At 40.0% G+C, this 22,477-nt stretch overlaps 1 protein-coding gene across 13 annotated transcripts in view; it reads left to right on the forward strand.

Annotated features, from left to right (window-relative positions):
- The first annotated feature begins 1,000 nt into the window (after window positions 1–1,000).
- The window catches only part of ADAM22 (ADAM metallopeptidase domain 22), a 220,136-nt gene continuing 198,659 nt past the window's right edge, over window positions 1,001–22,477 (forward strand). For 4 of the 13 annotated variants that reach the window (XM_045089766.1, XM_045089768.1, XM_004739676.3 and 1 more), the window contains exons 1-2: window positions 1,004–1,434; window positions 1,901–2,061. In XM_045089766.1, the coding sequence (XP_044945701.1) occupies window positions 1,350–1,434; window positions 1,901–2,061 (246 nt within the window). In that variant the 5' untranslated portion in view covers window positions 1,004–1,349. Of the gene's footprint in view, window positions 1,435–1,900; window positions 2,062–22,477 lie in introns of all 13 variants that reach the window. The other 9 variants (XM_045089770.1, XM_045089772.1, XM_004739675.3 and 6 more) reach the window with 7 other exon arrangements.

Here is a 22,477-nt window from a genome sequence, read left to right on the forward strand (position 1 = left end):
TCTTTGCTCTACAATACAGTAGCTGCTAGTCATAGGCAGTACAGAAATGTGTCTAGTGTGACCGAGGAACTGAATTTTAAATTTTATTTACTTTTAATTAAATTGAAATAGATACATGTAGCTAGTGGTTACAGAATTTGTAAGGTGCAGCTCTAAGCCTGAATTTCCTCCTTTCTGAAATGGGAATAATAATACTTATCAAATTGCTGATCCAAGGTTCAAAGGGCGTTATATGTGACCCCAGAAAAACTGTATCATACTACATAAGAGCTAATTAGGGTGATAACTAATAATTCTTGTATTACTATCTTATCCTCAAGAGTTTCTAACATTTGGAATTAGAGGAAAATGGAATTAGCCACCTGAGAAGGTAGAGTTCCTCAAGTCTGGTTTTCACAAACAGGTTTGAGACAGGCAGAGATCAGAAAAAGGACAAAACATCCTGGACACTTGGGCTAAATCCAAGACATCGTTCCAGTGTCTGCATTGACCTTGATGTTCCCGCCTGACTCGCCTGGCTGAGTTAATGATCCTCCTCTAAGCATTACCAGGGCACCTTCACACCGTAATGTAAAAAACGGTGTTCACTCTACTGTATCTGCAAGCAGGTGCCTCTTACACTCGTGTTATTCTCGGTTGTGTCCCCCTACTTAGTCAACCACCGGGCACACAGTATGTCCTTACTAAATGTTTGATGAATGATTAACTTACCACGTACTTTTGAGGGTGTGATTCCCTGATAGTAATTTAAGTAACTACCGTATCTGTGGAAAACATTACGGGTCTTCATGGACCACGGAGTGAAGGAATACTGGTTCTCGCGGAGACGCAGTCGGGATACTTCGGTGCCCAGAAGGGCCTGCCTTCGATGACCTCTCTTCTGCCCTTTCTGTCTTCCGTGGTCACGAGGTCGCGACAGTCCGCACCTTCGTGGAAACGAGCGGGATGCGGAGCGAGAACTACATTTCCCAGCTGACTCTCCGGCGCGCGCCCCTACCCGCGCGCGGGGGGCGAGTGCACCAGGCGCTCGCTCCCTGCCGAGCGCTCGTCGCCCGCCGGAGCCTTTGCCTTGGGATGAGGTGGGAGGCGCTAGAAACCACTTAGTTACAGCCAACCGCCCAATGCAGCACTCGCTCGCTCCCCCCGCCAGCGGAAGCGCCCGCGGAGCACAATGCAGCACTGAGGCAGCGCCGCGGCGGAGGCTGCAGCGCCACGGCCGCCGCAGCAGCGACCCGGGCTGGGAGGGGGCGGCCGAGGCCAGCCGTGGGGAGCGGGCCGAGGGACGCGGACCTGGCGGCCCGGGCATGAGGAGCTGAGCGTCTCGAACGAGGCGAGCTGACGGCAGCACCATGCAGGCGGCGGCGGCTGCGTCCGTGCCCTTCTTGCTGCTCTGCGCCCTGGGGACCTGCCCCCCGGCGCGCTGCGGCCGGGCAGGTATGTTCGCCACCCTCTGTGGCTTCGGGACGTACCATTTTCCGGGCGTCTTTGCAGCCCTCAAGCGCCCTGGAAACGGGCATTCCCGTTTCCCGAGTGCGCGGGGAGATTTATTTTTTATTTTTTTAATTTAGAAGGGTGGTGAGAAGTGAAGCAAAAATACATGTGTGGGGGCGCGCGGATGCGTTAGAAACCTTCGGTCAAATGCCTGCTTTTAGTCTTCTGAAGAGGAGGAATGCGGAGGATGGGAAAGGGGTGCTGTGCTTCTGGGCCCCGATCCTGGATGATCTCAGATGCGCTGGTCCAGGGCTCCCCGGCTGCGTCCTTCTCAGATAGGGACCGGGAGGGAGGGGGCGGCGGGATTTCCATAGAGGAGACGTCGGGCCGCAGAAGGCACGAGTACGGCTCAGGGTCATTATTTTCTCCTTCTCTCCCCACTCCCTCCTTACCCTTTTCCTGCTTGGAGGAGACGCCTTGTTGACGGAGCTGGAGAGGAGGAACGAAAACCGCTTCCTGGAGCGCCAGAGCATCGTGCCACTCCGGCTCCTCTACCGCTCGGGCGGCGAAGACGAAACTGGACACGACGCGCTCGACACGCGAGTGCGGGGCCACCACGGCGCGGGGCAGGTGAGAGGCGCGGTCCGGGGGGTGGGCCTGGGCGCGGCCTGGCCCACCCTACCGCACGTTTGCTCTCCGTCGCCCTGGAGATGCGGTGTCTTTGGTGAAATGAGCGCAGTCCTAATGCGAGTCATGCATGGCGCTCTCTGTGCAAAAAAGGAGGGAGCGGGGAAGGCGGGGGCGGGGGGGGGGCAAAATCCCCCAAAGAACCACAGGCCAGGAGCTTTGCTAGAGAGGAGTTTGTGCGGGATGTCTTCGGCAGTGGTGCATCCTGAGCGAAGGGGTCGAGACCCTCTCACCTCTTGTCAGGCAAAAGCGTAGTAAGCAAGAAGGGATTTAATGTTGGCAGGATTTACATCATCATTATTGTGGTGCTTGCTTAAATCCTCAAAAAGACTTTATATGTGATTTAAACCAAGGTTGGTACTATTGAAAAAAAAAAAAAAACGAAAAAACAAGCCTAGACATCCCTAACTAAACTCAAACTGTAAAAATAAGCTAAACTGCAGTGTTCTCAGCTCACTCAGTTTGTGGACACCAGAGATGTACCCGTTCACCTCCACCTTTCAGAAAAGGCGTCTCCTCCCCCATTTTTTCATTGGTAGCAGTCCTTTGGTGTAATTTGAGCCATGTTGTTTATTGGGCATTTCTAAACTATTTTTTTAATCTAAGTTTACTTTTTATCCGCATTTAGATCAATAACACATCCACAGATAATGACTGAAAAGTATTTTGAACTTACTTGCTAATTTAGGTAATTATTTTGGGGCTCTGTAAACAGTTTTTGTGTTTATATACTAACCTGGCAAACAGTTCATTCATCTGTAAGTACAGATTAAGGTAGAACTTGTCCATGTTGAAACTGTTGTAAACTACGCTGATCTAAAGGGAGGCTGAATATTTTCACATGTGCAAATATACTTATTAATACCTTAAGATGTACATTGTTGCTGTGATAGTCATAGTATTTGATCTATGTGTGTAATATATGTAAAAATAGAAAAGGCCACTTAAATCTGTATTTGTAGCCAAAGACTTAGTTCCATTGAAATTTTCATGTAAGAAATTACTTTAAAGGGCTACAGTAGTATCCATCAAAGTTTGATTATAGTAGATAATTTAATGCGTCAAGCTTTAATGAAGGATTCCGTTAATGTTTGAAAAATACTTATTTTCCTTTTTCATTTTGACTTGTTTTCATAGTAAAACTGAAGAAGCAGGGGACACTATCTTATTTTTTAGTAAATGAGAATTATTGCTGTGGAGAAATAGTCCCACAAATTTACTTTTTGATTATGAAAAATTTCAAACACACACAAAATAGAATATTATAATGAACCTCAGCTTTAACAATTAGCAACTCATAGCCAATTTTGTTTCATCTGTCTCCTATTTTCTTCTCATATTATTTTGAAGCAAATCATAGAATTTTATTCATAAAAAATTCACTCAGCACTTCTAAAAGGATTCTTTCAAAAGGTAACGATGATATTATGCCAAATATATAAACATAAATATATACATATGTTAGATATATGTAAGGATATTTAATAAATATATATAAGTATAACACATATATATTTAAGTTTGTGTATTTGATCCAGGACCCAAATAGTGTCTATAGATTGCAGTTAGTTTAATATTTTGTTAAACTATAAGTTTATAGTTGTCTCTATAATGCATAGTATCCCCCTCTCCATTTCCTTGATTTTTTTCTTTGCAATTTATTCATTGAAAACAGGAGGTCTTTCATCCTGTAGTTTACAGTCTGAATTTTTGTTGATAGAGCCTGTGCTTTACAATGAATCACAAAGACTTTCTCAGAGAGGAAGGGCTACAGAAGGAAGTAGGAATGCAGAAAAAGAAAACTGCAGAATTGAAACTCCAAGTCTCTGTCTTGTTCCGGTAGTGTCTTCAGGTATCCTCTGCTCTCCACTGTGTTGGTGAAGGATCACCACTTTTGGAAAACAGGCCAGTCTTCCTTCTTTTCTCTCCATGTATGGAGCACAATTTCAGCAGTTTTTGGATCATAGGCCTTTCAACTTGGGGCACAAGATACCTTGGACCTATGCAGTTTCTCCTTCTTACAATAATAAACAGTTGAGAAGAATGACTGGCTTTTGGTGAGGTATGGATGAACTGGTTGGATTTAGGTTGAACAGCGTGAGTAAATTATTTATTCACATCAGGATTCAAAGTGAAATACCATCTTACCATCAAAATAATTATTTTAAATATCATTAAAAAAATTTTTTTTAGAGAGCATGTGCTCGCATGTATAAGAGGGGCACACGAAGAGAGAGAGAATCTTAAGCAGATTCCAGGCCCCAGCACAGAGCCCTATGCAGGCTAGATCTCACAACTCTGAGATCATGACCTGAGCTGAAAGGTCAAGAGTTAAATGCTTGTCCAGATGCTTCTCAGAGTAACCAGATGGATCTAGGTGATTAGGGAAAGCCCTTCTTCACTAAGGAGTGGCAGCTGATAAATGTAGGAGAAATGATAACATTAGAAAAATCATCATTCTGCGATTTCCAGCAAATGTTAATTCAGACAAGGACTGTCTAATGCAACTGGCCATGCAGTGAATCGCCAAGGGGAAACCATTCATCTGTGTGGTGTGTTCCTTACCAAATACTTCCTGCCTGCAGGGGGAATCATATCACTGTCTTGCGGCCACTTGGGTGGCCATTACACAACCCAGAGAGGACAGTGTGAGTTTCATTGATGGTAAAACCACATGCACGTATATCCTGAAAAAATGCCATGTGAAGCAGATAATGGTATCCACAATGTATTCTAGACAAGTCTATTAATATAAACTGATCAAGCTCTTAGATGTACCTTCTGATTTCTAAGAAATACAGGGGACAGAGGAACAGGCTAAGTGACAGCATGAGGAAGTGATCAGGCAGACATTGAGCAGGAAAACTAACCGATGAAGAAAAGGACTGTTTTAGATTTAAAACACCTAAGGGATATACAAACTGGATAAAACGCAGGTTCTGGACCTAAACCCTGATTTGGACAAACCAGCTTTGGGGAAATAGTTGTGTGACAATTAGGGTAATTTTAGTATGATTGAGGTATTAGATGCTATGGAAACTTACAGGCAAAGAGATGAAAAGATGAAAAGAAAAACTATTTACAACATTGTGATCTTGCTTTAGTAAAAAAATACATATATGTGTATGAAAATATGGAAATGTTATAAAAGACTAACACGTCAGTAAAAAAAAAAAAAGAGAGAGACTGATGCTTAAATGACTGAGCCACTCAGGTGCTCTTCTTCAAAGAAATTACTACCAGCAGTTATCTCAGTGCCTGACGCATAGTAAGATACACACAGTACATATAGTTGGATGTCCGGATCACCTGGGAGGCTTTTGCAGTTTACCATGATCTTTAAACTACAGTTAGAAATCGCTGACTACTAGGTTTTGAATCTGGCAGTTACAGTTGTAAAGACTTAGTTGCCATATGCCAAATTTTCCTGCAATTAGAAAACTAAGGAGTTCTGCATTTTTGTGTTTTTGGTTTCATTGAGAGCTGGAATTGGACCTAAAAACTCAAGTTTATGGCCTTATTATTTCTTTGGTAATTAAATAGATAAAAATTATAGCATTTTAGCTATCCATGGACTTTTAAAAAAAATTTATTTATTTAACAGATCACAAGTGAGCAAAGAGGCAGGCAGAGACAGAGAGAGGGGGAAGCAGGCTCCTGAGCAGAGAGCCCAATGCGGGGCTCAATCCCAGAACCCTGGGATCTTGACCTGAGCGGAAGGCAGAGGCCTTAACCCACTGGGCCCAGGCGCCGCCCCCCCCTTTTTTTTAACCAATTTTCTTTCTTCTTCAGATATAAAATTGGCATGCCTCTCTATCATCTCACAAAGCTTATATATTCATTTGTTGATTTATGTATTTAAAAAGGCATTTATTTGCTTGGGCTCATACTGTGTACCAGTTTTTGTATAAGGCTCTGGGGATTTAAAGATAAAAGACACAGTTTAAGCTTTTAAGGAATTTACAGGCAAGTGGGAAGATGCATGAATGGATAAGCAGTTATACTCTGCCCTTCTGTGTGATTTCCTGGAGATTAACATAGAAAGCGGTAGAAGCAGAGAAAACTCAGTATTTAAGCCAGATGAGCAGTCAGGAGGCCTTTCATGGGGAAGTGCTGTCTTAGCTGTGTTTTTGAGGGTGAGTGGGAATTGGCCAGATTGAAGGAAGGTCAGTGATGGGCCTATCAAACCAAAGGGGGAGCACTTAAAGGGCGGGTGGGAATCAGGACACATTTTTGTTAAGTACAAATAGTTAGGATTTAAGGTACACGGGAGCCAAAACAGGAAAGCAGAGAGTAGATGCGGCAGTATCTTCGTGATTTGTGGAGGAATTTGGACTGTGTCCTGAAGGCAATTGAAGGACTTTAGTAAGGTGAGGTAATTGGCCAGATTTTTATTATTGCAGGATCATCCTTATGGCTAGAAATGAATAATTTTAATTTCAAATGAAAGTGGTTGTTCACTTTAATTTATTGGTGAATGCTAATTCACATACTCATTAAGCTTCGTAAGAATTCAATTACTAAGTATACTGAAAATACTGTATAAAAGAGTTTGTAAAACACTTGGAACAATGCTGGGGATATTGTAAGCACTATATGAGTTTTTGTTAAATAACATTTACTCCCTCAGGCTGCTTGAGTACTATTTAGAAATTTTATGATATCACTTTAATGCAAAATGGTGCCCTAATTACCCGAATTTAACACATTTCCAGAAGTAAGTTACAAATTGTTAAAATTTATATAACTAAGTGGAATCTAACAGTTCTAGAGATGGAAGAGACTTTGCAGGTTATCTAACCAAATTCAGAAATTACTTCTCACCTGGTAAGATAAAGCCATTGGCCCAGAGCAAGAAAACCAGCAACATATTGCTTAATGTTTCAGAAAGCTCACAAAAACGATGACGGTATGAAACACCTTAATTTTAATCTTAGTATATCGTTGTTTCAGTTTTCAATCACTAAATGGAAAAGAATACTCATATTTTTGGAATACTCATATTTTCTTATAGTTTGGGGACAACAATTGACAATTTGGGGTGAAATAATAATTCTGTTGATAATAGTCCATGTTATAAAAGATTTCTTTACTACATGACCAGTTACTTGAGTGCATACTTTACTTTTATCCTAAGTGGGATGATCAGCCCCTACTGAAAGGTTATTTTGCCATGAAGTTCTAGAAATGATAGTCAAAGGAATCATAATTGATTGTGGGTAACTTGCTATCTTCAAGGTTGTCTAGCTATTCTGAAGTAATTTCAGTCCTATAAAATTATGTTCAGAACTACAGAGTATTTAAATTACTCAGAGCCTTTCCTCTGACTTGAGGTTATTTGGAAGGAATTGTGTGTTTGTAAACAATGGATAAAAAACATTTTTAACTGGGCATCCAAATGGGCAAGATAGTACCTCCTGAGCCTTATTGATAGTTTGCTACTGATAATCACTTAATTGCTATTTTTAAGAAAAAGCACCTTTGTGACTCCTTTTTCTTTCTTTCTTTCTTTTCTTTTTCTTTCTTTTTTTTTTTGGTTAGCCAAAATGACAGATTTACTGTAGCATCAAAGATAGGTTATTTGGTGGTTTATTTTGTTGTGTGTTCACCTCATAGATTTTCAATTACTTGTTTTCCCCCATTGATTATATTTCTCTGCAAAGAGCGGAATTTCTTTTTGTCAGAAGTCTTTGCTGTCAGGGAATAGGTGGGCTACTGTTTTTCCTCTTTTTCCCTGGATCGTGTTTTAGCTTCTCAAGTAGTCAGGTACCAAAAATCATAGTTCTGTATTTATCATAGTTTTGATAATCAGTAATACAGGCTGGTAGCAAGATGGCAAGTGGTAGTACGCTCCATTTTTGTGAATATATTTATGCATAGGTCTAAGCCTGGATGAGCTGTACTTAAAATTGTGCTGTTTCACTTGGGAGCACTGAGTCAGCTTCACGGTAAATTGTCTGCAGTGCTGCTTTGCTTCTCTGGTGGAAAAGAGCTCCTAGGAATTACAGCTTTGGAAGTATTTTGCAAGGATAGCACAAACAATTTTTTTTTCTTGATGTGCTTTTGTTAAACCTAAGTAACTCAGTATTGATAAAGTTTTGCCACCCATCCAAACTTTGTTCTTGTGCTATAAATGGGAAGGAGACATTTTCCAGCATGTTTTTATTCTATCAACATGCTTCTCTTACAATTAAACAGTTTTAAAAAATGATATTCAGGATTGTGGAAGTTTTCTTTAAGTCCTGGTTTTACTCTGTGAGATCCCAGTTTGTATTTTTTGGGCATCTCTGGAGTTCTGCTTAAAAAGATGGATTCTGATCTCACTGTATAGGAAAAGAACCCATCTTTCATCGTTTCTTTACAGCTACACCTAGAAAACTGTGAATAACTCTAAGAGCTTATGGGTTGATAAAAATTGTTTTTAGGTTTATTTGCTTTCTCAGATTTCAAGAATGCCAAGTGTTCCATCATTTTTAATGAGAGGGCCCTTCCTAAAAATGCATGGAAGAATGCCTGCTTTCTTGTCATGTCTCATTGAGAGCAGGAATCTATAAGGTCACTAGTATTCAGTTGTTCCAGTGGGACTAAGATAAGGCCACATTTATCATTAAATTTCAAGAATAAGCCCCAAAGGGAACAAGAATGTTAATTAAAAGAAGGAGGGAGAGCAGAAGAGGAAGGGGCATAAGGAGTTTGGTGAGAGGGAGGACGGAAAGAGAAAATAGGAAAGAGAGAAGTGCTTAGAGTGGTGTTATCATGTATGTTATAATATACACGAAAATACTTAATATACAGTAACTTACGTGGTTACATTTTATGTGCCCAGCAGTTTTCTTGGTACTTGGTACACCTACAAAAATCCTATGATAGGAGAAATACCAGCTTTAAAACCACAAAGCTGGTAGGTAGCTGAGAAGGGATTTGAACCCTGGCAGTTTAACTCCACTGCCTGGGCTTAACCTCTGTGCTTAACTGGCACAATGGTAGGAGGCAAGGAACATTTCTTTAGATGTCGTTCAGTGGCAGTGAGGTCAAAGATTTCTTCCATTTGTCCCATTAGAACTATAAATTTCTTCAAGCTTGCAGAATGGAGGAGGAGGAGTGCATCATATCTACTATCTTGAGAATGAGAATGAACTACATAAAGAGATTTAACATTTAAAAGGTAAAAACACCCCTTGAAGGGCCTGGGTTTTGAATGTTTATAATTATGGTAAGTCTTTCTTTGTGAATTGAAAATGTTAATATTCAGTAGTCAGTACCAAAATTATGTATACTCCTTTGTGGTTAGAGTTTCATGAACCAGAAACATTCAATGCTCAAAGGGGATCTATACTCCTTTCTTCAGAAGAAAAGATACAGAATATCTTTTGTGGCTCCCTAGAGCAAGTAGCTCTGGGGTCCCAAATGTCAAAGCCTTTGGTTGAAAGAGATACATAGTTAGTAATAACCAAAATAATAGCTTCTGTGAACATCTAGTTGGACGTTTACTTTGGTCATAAAAGCCCTAGAAAGTAAATATTGAGGGAAAGACTTGAATAATTTTGTTAGTTACCATGTACCTGGCACTGTACTGAGTGATTTACAGGCATAATCCCTCATTCTCTCATTTTTTAAAAAGATTTTATTTGTCAGAGAGAGAGAGATCAAGAGATCGAGCACAAGCAGGGAGAACAGCTGGCAGAGGCAGAAGCAGGCACCCTGCTAAGTAAGGAGCCCGATGTGGGACCTATCGCAGGACCCTGGGATCATGACCTGAGCCAAAGGCAGACCCTTAACTGACTGAGCCACCCAGGTGTCCCATAATCTCTTATTTTGAGGTAGATATTATATCCATTTTATAATTGAGGCTACTGAGGCTAAAGGAAGCTAATGAACCTGCCCAAGGTCATAACAACCAGTAAGCAGTAGAGTTGGGAAAAGAATTCTCAAAGAGAATGTTAGAGATACACATAAAATAATCCTTTTGTAATAAAAGCTACTTACTTGACATTCATCTCTGTGTTGGAATAACCTAACATTTCTTTGAGAAACTCTTGATCCCGCTCAGGTCTCCTCCATTGCTAACTTCATTCAGGAGGGAATTGATGTCATCTTTTAGCACTTGTTTTGTGTCTTCATTTCTAGAAATGGTTATGATTTCTATTTCTGCCTCAGATATTCTTTTAACTACATAGGAATATTTGAATCTACATCTAAATCACGGCAGAGAATGTCTGTACTCTGAGTACTTGTTGGAGTTTTATCTGCCAGAAACTCACTTATAAGAAACTATTTATAGGGAGGAAAAAAGAGAAACAGTTTATGGGGAATTATCATCTATTCCTCCATAGAATGCTGGCCTTACTTACTGAGATTCTGGGGTGGGGGTATTCTTAAAAAATCTCCCCAGTGGATTTCCAATTTGTATGCGGGGTTGAGGAGTTCTGTGTATCCTTAATATTTAAGAGATTTTTTTTTATATGTCTTAAATCTTTTTGGATTTAAGTTAATCACAAGAGTTTCGTATCTGAATTGGTATCAGCTTTCTCATTTGCATCCCTGACCTCTTCAGTAATTCACTAGACTTTTTCTAAAGGATATTTTGAAGGAGATTATAAGAAATATTCCCGAGAGGGGTGCCTCAGTGGCTCAGTCGGTTAAGTGTCTGCCTTCGGTTGTGATTCCAGGGTCCTGGGATTGAGCCCCACATCGGGCTCCCTACTCAGAGGGAAGCCTGCTTCTCCCTCTCCCACTCCCCCTGCTTGTGTTCCCTCTCTCGCTGTGTCTCGCTCTGTCAAGTAAATAAATAAATCTTAAAAAAAAAAAAAAATATTCCTGAGAAACCAGTTCCAGTATTAATTGAAGTCCTGGGGAACATTATGGATAGTGCCTTATCAGGACCAAGAGGAGAGATTTGTCATGTAATTGTTTCCTTCCTTGAGTTGGATGCCAGAAATTTAGAGCAAATTTTGCCCTCCTCCAAAGCCAAAGTTACAACATGTGTTTTCCTAGTAGCCTCATCCTACTTCATCAGTTTACTCCTCATCATCCCAATTTCAGCTCGAGTCATCTGAAATCTCTCTTTTGACAGTTGATCAATATAAAAATTCATATCTGTATGCATTTTCATTATGCATGCTATACTCATATTAAAATAAATACTCAGGCACAGAAAAAGTAATCTCAGATTTCCTCTGTCCACTTTTCTGAGGTATTCCCATTCCCCGCCCCCCCATCAGAGCATATTTTGCTTTTGTCTTCTTAGCATTTACCATCCTTTTTTTTCTTCTTAATTTATTTATCTGGGGGGTGATGTGAGTGAGCGTGAGCGGGAAAGGAAGGAGGAGGAGAGAGAAAGAATCTGAAACCGACTTTGCACTGAGCTCAAACTCCATGCTGGCTGATCTCACGACCATGAGATCATGTCCTGAACCTAAGTTGAGTTGGACAGTTGCTTAACTGACTGAGCCACCTAGGCACCCCTTGATGACATTCTTTTTAATGATTGACTTACTGTCTTTCTTCCAATTGCCATCACTAGAATATTAAACTATGAGAACAGTATATGAGAAGAGTGTTCTTGTCTGTTGTTCACTGCACATCTCTATCGTGTAGCACAGTGCCTGGCACAGAGTAGGTACTTAATAAATAGTTCTTGAAGTGATAAATTTTCCTTTCTTCCCAGTTTCCTCATCTGCTTAAAATTTGTATTTTATCTTGAAGGCGTCCATATGAACATCCTGAAGTCCTCTTTGGAACTGGGTTAAAAGAATGAATACATGAATAAATTTTAGTCTTCAAATATTGAGTTTATAGCCCCTTTTGATAATTATAATTATTTTACATATAAAAAAGTTCAGTGTGCTGTATTTTTATTTTCTACTTTTTTTTCAATGTGCTATATTTTTAAAAATATAAATACTTCCATATATGAAAAAATGATTTTAGACTTCTAGTAGTCCTTTGTTTCTGATTTCATCATTTGATTTGCTTTTAAGATCAAAATCTCTTTTGTTTTTCCTAGAACAGACTATTATATGTAATTTGATTTTGAAAATAAAAAAAATGTCATACCACGACCCAGAAATATCAGCAATTATAACTGGGAAGGGAAGGAATAAACAATTTAATCCACCCCCTGACCCCTACCCTCGACAATCTGTTTGTTTATATTGAAGAGAATTTTCAAAATCATATGCATGTATCAGCAAGGATAAATCAACATATTTCTGCTTTTTAAAAATCAGTTTCGTACCAGGGGATTTTAGCACTGAGCAATAGTTGTCCTTTTGCTGACTTTTTTCCCCCGTAACTAAAGAACATTAGATAACCATTTGAAGATGAGAAATCAATGAGGCTTTCCTGAAGATGGGCCTCAAGAGCTCACATCTTGCAAGTGGCTTTAAAATTTTCTTCCCGAGGCAGGAGAACTCTTGGTTGACAGTTTTCTTAGACCACTTATTCCACTTGGCACTGACTCATGTCTGTAGCCTTTACCTCTAGTTGGTCAATTGCTGTCCTTATTTTTATATGTTTTCAGGTTGCCTTTTGCATAGGTTGGGTTGGGAGAGAGTGCCTTCATTTCCCACCAGTGAGGTCAGGAGGCTGGACAGGCTGGTAATGTGATTAGGTACTCCTTGTCGCAGCTCGGGATTTTCCTTAAATGGTTTCTCTTTCTTTGAACCAGATAGCAAGATGCCGCAGATGCAGCCAGCACTTCACAGCGCGGGGTTCTGTAGGTTTTTGTGAATTCACCAGTGGCTTTTTAATGCCTTTAAAACATACTGTTGGGGTCTGGCCAGAACCCATTGTGGGTCCTCGTGGGCAGAATGAGCTGTCAAGGTGGCTCATGGTCATATTAGTCTCAAGTTGGCTGGAGGAGCAGTTGGCTGAAGAGTGATTTAGGGTCATCAGAGCAGGGCAGGAGCGAGGGTAAAAGTGTGGTGGAAGGTAAGGCTCAGGGAAATCCCAAAGTAGTTATAGGGAGAAGATACTGGGTGCCCTGTGCCAGGTCCAATGTCCTCCCCACTCAACCCAACTACCTGAGACTGTCCGAGGTGTAGTCTAAGTTTTTAATCTCAGACATCCAGATTCTAGTGATTGGTTCCACTCTTGGTTTAGATCTTGTATTTTTTGAAACAAACAACCGAGAAATAGATCTTGTGTTTTTAAGGAACCCCGGTGTTTTTTAGCCTGACATGCTCTGATGATGGCACATGTGCTCCATCCTCCCATGAGTTTTAAGTGTTTGTTTCAGACGGAAGAATCATTTCTCTTCTTCTCCCCACACTCCTCCTCTTCTTCCTTTTCTTCCTCCTGTTATTATTCTTCTTTATTTCTTATTTTTCCTTCCTTCTTCTTCCTCCTCTTCCTCCATCTTCCTCTTTGTTGGTCATTTTTAAATGTCTGCAGGCTAGAGGGAGAGGACTTCACAGGGCCCACTCTTTATGTAGTCCTGACTGTAGATGCTGCCTTTCCCAGTTCAGGAGATGAGGCTTACCTAAAGACTGATGGCTTTTCATGCTCTGAAAAATCACATTTAGTGTGTACAAAATGAGCAGCAGTTATGCATTAAATAAAGGTATGTTAATGGTAGAAGAGTCCTTTTAAGTAGGGATTTGGAAAATGTGTTTAATTTAGAGGATAATTTTGGTATTGTAATCGAACTAACATGGGTTCACCCCTTGGTGAGTTACAGATAGGAGCTATACTAGCTGGAGTTGTTACGCAAAGGAAAGTTTACTTGCAGCAAATAAGGAGGTCACAGGTAATAACTTCCAAAGCCGTAACCCTCTGAGCAAGGGGCATTCCTTTTGTTTAGGGTTAGGATAATTATACAGAAAGGGGAGTTTTGTCCTCATTTGTGGAGCCAGGCGTAAGGTCATGCATGCACCTTAAGGAAACATGCCTGTACATGTGTTGTGTGTTATGTAAGGTTGTGCTCCTTTGGGGGCAGAGATTTTAGCATTATAATGAGGTAGAGGTAACTGTCACTCCATGGTCCATGTGCACAGATGTGAGCCAGTGGTTGAGCTCAAACTGATCTGGATGGTCTGGGCGGTTTCAGGCTCTTAGAGCAAATGAAACCGCTTGAGAGAGTAGTTTCAGTTTCCATCATGGGATGCTTTGCCCATTGGGTCTTTCGCCTAAGTTACAAGATAAGCTGGAAAGAACTTAAGGAAAATGTGATGGATCCACGCAGTAAAGGTCAGGTCTTGCGGTCAGTCATGTGGGGTCATGCTGGTGATGGTATCAGTCTCTGTTTACCATCAGTAGTGGGTTATTTTCATGGTGAATTTAGGGTTATAGTAGTTAGCAGTGCTTTCATGTGCTTTCCAAGAATATTTACCTAAAACCCTAGGTAAATATTTAATAAGAAGAATGGGAATTTGCTTTTTACAGATGCATTTACAAATTTACCTTAATGTTAAATAATTAAGTCATCATTTCTTAGGAGGATTTTTATTGATTTTGATAGAAACTCATACATCCCTGAAGTGGTGAATTTATTCAGGACCACAAAACTGTTCTCCCACTTTATGGCATTGCAATGTTCGTATGGTTCTTAATGATCTTGCCTAGACAAGGGTCTCATGATTAATGAAGGGAGGATGCTTTCAATTTATAGCTTAACCATTTCATGTGAAATCTCTTTGAGGTTATTGATTAATGAGTTGTTTAGGACATTTCCTGAATGTTCTGGTTATGAAATCATGAAGTTTGCAGTTTTCCTAGGGTGATGGGGTAAAAATTATTTTAATGTAATCGTATGGAAAAACAAAGAGTGAAGGTGCGCATCCTCATCTTCATTTTCATTTCTTCCCAGCACTGATCCACAGCTTTCTACCTAGCAAGTGCACAACAAACAAATGTTGACCTGATGAAGTCACTGATGCCATGACTTTCATAGAGCCCTTTCCCATTCTCGTGTCCCCAGACCCTTGTTGTGAGGTTGGGTTTTCCGTGGTCAGTTCTTTTCTTTTCTCTTCATCTCTCAGGACAGGTTCTATCCCTTTCTTGTTACCTCTTTCCATTTGTTTTTTCCCATGTGCATGGTCTTGCTCTGTTCACTTTCCCTATGACCCTTGGTTTATTTTGTAATTTTTTCCCCCGCTCTATTTCTGTCAAGTTCCTCTTTCTCTGTTAGCAGCTAAAGAAAAAACAAGTCTCTGAAAGGTTATTTACATTCAGTGTTGGAAATCATCCCTGGTGCACATTGCTGGACTTAATTATTTCACCATTTGGAAAATGTTTTATAGTTCAACAGGCTTTCCCATTTCACTGCTTACTTTGAAACCTGTTTTTTTTTTTTTTGGTGGGGGTTTTCTATTTTCTGTTTCTTTTATTCCCTTTCAGTTGCCCCTCATTCCTTCTCTTCTTTGAATGTGGAGTGAGGTGTCCCTTCGGTGTTTTACTGCGGGACTAATTGCCTTCCTAGAATTATTCTTTTTGTTCTCATTACTCGTCATTTCCTGGATTTAGACTATGAGTTGTGTGCTCAGCCCACCCTCTGCACTAGCTGAGCACGTCCCTTCTCACACTCTTCTCCAGTGATCCAGCACTGTATTGCCAGGATGCAAACTCGGTATTAAGAAATGATGAGGCACTTTACAGGTTAGTAAAAGGAAAACTTGCCTCAGAGGCATGTCATAAAATTATACATAAAACTACATATGTGTGTGTTGGTGCAAGGGGAATTGGAGCAACTGACAGTTGGGTGTGTTAATAGAAGGTATCCCTTTGAGAGAGACTTTGTGAGGTTGGGCTTTAACTTTGCCATTCAAATTCTCTGTTTTTCCTTCATTGCTTAGTGCTATCTATGCATACTCGATACTCAGCAAATATTCATGGTTTGCATTTGTTTCAATTTTCTGCTCAAAGATGAAAAAAAGTTCTGTGACCATTTATGCTACTGATTTTATGTACTTTTAAAAATTTCTCTTAATTTTAATTTTTATCCTTTTTAAAGATTGATTTATTAATAGATTTTATTTATTTATTTGTCAGAGAGAGTGAGAGAGCACAAGCAGGGGGAGCAGCAGAGGGAGAGGGAGAAACAGGCTCCCCGTTGAGCAGGGAGCCTAATGGCAGGGCTCCAACTCAGGACCTGAACTGAGTGAGGACAGACATTTAACCAGCTGAGCCACCCAGGCACCCCTGTACTTTTTTTTTTTTTTAATAGGATTTTATTTGTTTATCTTTTAGTGACAGGGCAGGATGGAGGAGAGGAGCAGAGGGAGAGGGACAAGCAGACTCAGCACTGAGTTCCAGAGCCCTAAAAGGGCTCAGTCCCTCAATCCTGAGATCATGACCTGAGCCAAAATCAAAATTGACCGAGCCACCCAAATGCCCCTGATTTTAGGTACTTTTGATGTATTTCCAACCATGATCGTATTTTTTTCTTCCAGATTATTAAAATGTTTTGTTGGGATGAGCTTGAAAGCAGCATGGGGTTCCTTCCACATCTTTGTTTTGTCTGTGACCTCTGTGTTCCTCTTACTCCCCCATCTCTTCTTGCTAACCCAAGAGAGACCCCCTGTATATAGGATCCCATCCCTGAGGATCTGAGCTGAAATAACTGTCTCTTTTGCTTCAGATTTGAGGTGGGATTTATTAGGAAAGGCAGGGCCACGATGTTAAGGAGGGAGAACACCAGAGAAGGCAGTGGGAACTCAGACACTGGTTGGCATACTGACATTCCACCACCTAAGGCCACCTCACAGTCTCTCTGCCACTTTAATCACTGTGACAAAATCACTCATGTCAGTTTATAGCCTCATCTCTTCCAGTAAAAATAAATCCAAGCTATTTAACCTTTGTGTGTGACTTCATTCACTAGAGTTTACCATTTGGGGCCTAGAGCTGCATTTTCTTTAAGACAATGATGCTTGTCTTCTGGGAGAGTGACATGTAGTATTTTTTGATGGATCTGACCTCCTATGACATACTCACCCAAGGAGTTCCCTTGATATTTATCTTGGAATTTTGATTTTTTTTTTTTTTTGAACTGGGGTTTTGAACTAACTACATCTTTTTTTTTCTTTTAACTAAGTCCCAGGTACTTTCTTATCTAATATTTTATTTTCATCTTTTCTCCAGTTGTTACCACCATTTTATGGCCTAACAAGTTAATATAAAATATTTTCTTTCCTTATTTCTTAGGAGGTAGATATTACTAACACAGAACTGTTACTCCATGAAATCTCCATGATGCTAAAAGACCACACATCTAATTAAATCAGAAAAAAAAAAAAAACAAAACACCACTTGAGAATAGTTCCTTTAGTATAAATAGAGACCCTAGGGAGGGATGGCACTCTGAGCAGTTTTTAAGCACTTATATCTTAGTGTGAATGAAGGACCTGAAGGAGTTAAGACCAGAAAGGAAAGTGAGGACATAGGGTGGTGAGGAGATCCCACTTCAAAATCGTAGGATCAAGTAGCTGGCCCCTAGAAATGAACTCTAGCAGTTCTCATGAGTTCAGCAGACCCATTGTAATCTCAGGAACAAAATTACGTGTATTTTACCTGTGTTTATATATTTAATGAGAGCTTTATTGGAGTATAATTTGCATACTATAGAATTCACCCATTTAGCAATAGTTTACGACTCAAAGTTTATTAGTATATTCAAACAGTTGTGCAACCACTCCGATTGTCAGTGTTAAAACATTTTCATCACCTTGGTGCACCTGGGTGGTGCATTTGGTTAAGCGTCCAACTCTTGGTTTCAGCTCACGTCCTGATCTCAGGGTCATAAGATTGAGTCTGCTTAAGACTCTCCCTCTCTTTTTGCCCTTCCTCTCTGCCTTTCTCTCTCAAATAAATAAAACTGTTCTAAGGATTCCTGGCAGGTGAGCCTCGTACCCAAGGCAGCTCTTTGGGCAGCTCTGGTTTAAAAGATTTTAAAAGATTTGTTATTTAGAGAGAGATTGTGGGGGGAGGGAGTATGTGCCTGTGAGCAGAAGCATAGGTTGGGGAAGGCAGAGGGAGTGGGAGACAGACTCTCAAGCAGACTCTGTGCTAAGCATGGAACCCTCCCCATCTCAAGATCCTGAGATCATGACCTGAGCCAAAATCAAGAGTTCAATACTGGGGCACCTGGGTAGCTCAGGGGGTTAAAGCCTCTGCCTTCCGCTCAGGTCATGATCTCTGAGTCCTGGGATTGAGCCCTACATCAGGCTCTCTGCTCAGCAGGGAGTCTGCTTTCCCCTCTCTCTACCTGCTTCTCTGCCTACTTGTGATCTCTCTCTCTCTGTCAAATAAATAAATGAAGTCTTTAATAAAAATAATTAAAAAAATATAAAAGAGTCCAACGCTAACCAACAGAACCACCCAGACACCCCTTTAAAAGGTTTTAGAAAGTTGTGTCAATATGAACCTCCTTGTGTCTTTTAGCCATTAATTTTTGTTTCTTGTAGTTTTTCTGGCCATGGCATTAGAGACATTAACACGCTTGAGTTATTCACCCCTTAGCTGTTCTGTGGCATCTACAAAATTGACCATGTGAAGGTGCTTGTGAAAATTTTTTTAGGAAAGCTTTTTTTTTTTAATTAAAAAAAGCTCCTGTTTTAAAGTAGTTCAAACATATAAAAAAGGTAGATAGAATAATGAGAGAGACACTCTTATACTCACCACACAGAATCAACACAAATTTAATAGTTTTGGGTTTGTTTTTTTTTTTTTAAGAAATAAACATTATAGATTTCAGCTGATGCTCTCCTGCTTTCCATTTCCTCATCCTTCTCAAGGGAAATCATTATCTTGCAATTAGTGTGCATCCTTCCTGGATTTTTTATACTTTAGCTTCATAAATATTTATCCATAAACAATATATATTACTATTTTGTGTGTTTTGTACATGCACTTATTTGGTATCGTATATTTTTTCTACTTCTCAACATTGATTTTCAATTTCTTATGTTGGTACAGGTAAAATAATTGAATTCTTTCCTTTTTATTTTTTTCTGGCTTTCCATGTTATAAACTTACCATCATTTATTTTTATGTTAATGGTATTTATAGATTGCTTTCAAGTTATGTAGAGAAGTTCTGAACTTCTCTACATAATGCCAGGTTATATAGTGATACACCAGTTTATATTCCACTGACAGTGCCTAAAAATTTCTGTATATTTCCATCTTCATAATCACTTGGAATGCTAAGACTTAAAAACTTATAAAAATATTATGGATGTGAATGGTGTCTCACCATTCAAGGCTATTAGAGTATCACTGACTGTATTCTCTACACTGTGTAATTTTGTTTCCATAATATTAATTCAAATATCATGTGGAATTTGTTTTCTTAAAATTGAATGAGTAACAGTGCAGCTTTATTACTTTGGGCTGGGAGGCCTCCCTGCCTCAGCTGAGACCTCAGTGGTCTGTATCCTCCACAAGGCTGTTCCCAGCCAGGACATGAGCAAAGGAAGGGAGAGCAGGACACAAATTGGCTAACAGGCAGTGGGATTAAAGGGTGGACTCCAGGTTTCTAAACCAGGCTGTATTAGAATTTGTATGTAGAGCTGGGTTAGAGGATGAGATGCTTTCTTTTGATAACTTGTTTTATTTTCTTTTTGAAAACCATGTCTTTTTTTTTTTTTTAAGATTTCTCAACATTGATTTTCATTTCTTATTTATTTGACAGAGGGAGATCCCAAGTAGGCAGAGAAGCAGGCAGAGAGAGAGAGAGGAGGAATCAGACTCCCTGCTGAGCAGAGAGCCTGATGCGGGACTTGATCCCAGGACCCTGAGATCATGACCCTAGCCGAAGGCAGAGCCTTAACCCACTGAGCCACTTAGGCGTGCCTTGAAATCCGTGTCTTATTTGAAGAGCCTCAGAAAGCAAAAATCTAAAGAACAGACCTTTGAGGAAAAATGGCTTCCAAATTTTTATACAAAGTAACAGTTTTTATAACAAAGTCCATTTTCTTCTGTGAAAACTTTGCATTTGCAATGTGTTTAAGACAACAATCCTAATTTTTTTTTAATTTTTATTTTATTTATTTATTTGACAGAGATCACAAGCAGGCAGAGAGGCAGGCAGAGAGAGAGGGGGAAGCAGGCTCCCTGCTGAGCAGAGAGCCAGATGTGGGCCTCTATCCCAGGACCCTGAGATCATGACCTGAGCCGAAGGCAGAGGCTTTAACCCATTGAGCCACCCAGGTGCCCAACAATCCTAATTTTTTAATATAATTTTTGTACTTTATTTTTTATTTTTTTCATTTAAAGATTCTATTCATTTATTTTGTACTTTATTTTTTAAAAAAAATTTAAATATTTTACTTGAGAGGGAAAGAGGGCACACACACATGCTGGTGCATGCACCTAATCAGGGGGAGGAGCAGGCAGGGAGGGACAATCAAACTCAGTGCTGGGCACAGGCACAGTGTGGGGCGCAGTCTCAGGAGCTTGAGATCAGGACGTGAGCTGAAACCATGAGTCAGACACTTAATCAATGAAGCCACCTAGGCAGCCCTTAATATAGTTTTTTAATAACAACTTTTTTGAGATATAATTCATGTACTGTAAAATTTGTGTACCTTTTAGCAGTGGCTTTTAATACAACTTTTAGTCATTCTCAGTTCTCTTTTTTCTCCTGTTTGAATCGTCCTGTTGTTTTGGGTCCCCTTGTCTACAAGCTATGATCAGAAGCTCCTTTGCCGAGCTTTTTGTTGAGATGACTCTGCCCCGCCTTAGACATGGCCCTCAGCGCAAGGAAGAACTTCCATTTTCTTGCAGTGGATTTCCATATTTAATAAATATTTTAACACTTAATCAATCAACCATGTGTTTCTGCATTTCCAACAGTTTTCAACAAACAGGCTTTCCAGAATCTGTTATTTCAAAGTTGATTGTGTTATTTCTCTTTCTCAAGAAATAATTAGGTTAGAAGAAATCCGTTATGCTTTCATTTTAGCATCATATGCTCACTGTGGGATGTGTTCAGGAGAAGAACTCCAAATGCAGATACTGTTGCCGGTGGTAGTAGCAGGGGTTGTGTGTGTCTTTGTGGAGAGTCTTTGCGGACCATCCCATCTCCACCAGGGCCGGTGGGTCAGTTTCAATTCTCACCTTCCAGTGGATGAGAGAAACAGCTACACTTGTCTCTGAACCTTCTGGCCTTGCTGCAGTTGGGTATTTTAGTTATGTTTGAGCCATTAATCATGCCTTTTTATAGCTCCTGTTCTTTGCAGTGTGTTTTCACTAGAACTAGAGATTCTCGATTTCTCCTTTCATCATCCTGTCTTTGAATAATGAAGGAACAGAGAAGATTGAAAATATTTCATAGACTTTGATTCTTGTTCCTTTCCTTATGAAGTTTAAACTTGCCAGCTTTGCAATTAAAATTTTTACTCTTTTTTTTTCCAGATTAAGGCTTAGTAAAGTGTGTGTGTGCACATATACATGAGAGAGAGAGAGAAATGGAGTTATTTCTTGTGATTATATTTGTGAACTGATGTTTTAAAAATTCACTCCACAAATATTTATTGAGGGCCTACGACGTGGCAAGCACTGTTCTGGGCCCTTGGGATATATCAGTGAATTATTAAAAACAACAAACACCTGATTTCCTTTTTTATGGGACTTATATTCTGGCAGATAAACATATAAAAAATGACAAATTATATGGTATATTAGAAGGTGATGAGTTCTACGGAGAAGGAGAAACATATACCATGATAATGGGGATTGGGAGTATGGGGGGGCGGTGTGGGTATCATAGGTTGTAATTTTTGATAGGGTGGTCCACTGTGTCTTGCAGAGAGTGACATTGGTAAAAGACTGGAAGGAAGCGGGGAGTGAGCCAGGCATGTATATCAGGAAGAGCATTCCAGAATGAAAGAACAGCCGGTACAATGACCCTAAGACTGGCGTGTCTGTAAATTATGAGTAACAGTGCTGTTACTCCAAAGATTTGTGTTGGAAGGTCTCACTGAAAACTGTACTGGGGTAAATATTTGGAATTATCCATGTGTCTGGCAGTATTTTCAGTTGTATCCTGTCTTCTCAAAGGATTGTATTTTCTCACCAAAGAAGAACATATAGATTTTCACTTTGGTGTTTAAATGTAATCCATTCCCCTCCATCTCCCCATGGTATTATGCATTTTGATTATTCTTTGCAAGGTAGTATTACTTCCGTGCAGTTAAATGTACTCCTCTCTCATGTTTAGTACATGTGTGGCTATGGTTTACTTTCTTTGCAGGATGTTTTATTCTGTGTGGTTGGTAGGTATTTTTAGAGCTAGTGTGCTGTAAAGCTTACAAAGTAGTACATAATTTCTCCTGTACTTAAGAGATGAGCGGCATGCTTCCAACAGATCTTTGAACATATCCTGTTTCACAAATGGAGGCAATAGCCCTAAATTGCAT

The sequence above is a fragment of the Mustela putorius genome, unplaced genomic scaffold (genome assembly GCF_011764305.1).
Source record: "Mustela putorius furo isolate JIRA1106 unplaced genomic scaffold, ASM1176430v1.1 tig00003845_pilon_pilon_pilon, whole genome shotgun sequence".
Lineage (NCBI taxonomy): Eukaryota > Metazoa > Chordata > Mammalia > Carnivora > Mustelidae > Mustela > Mustela putorius.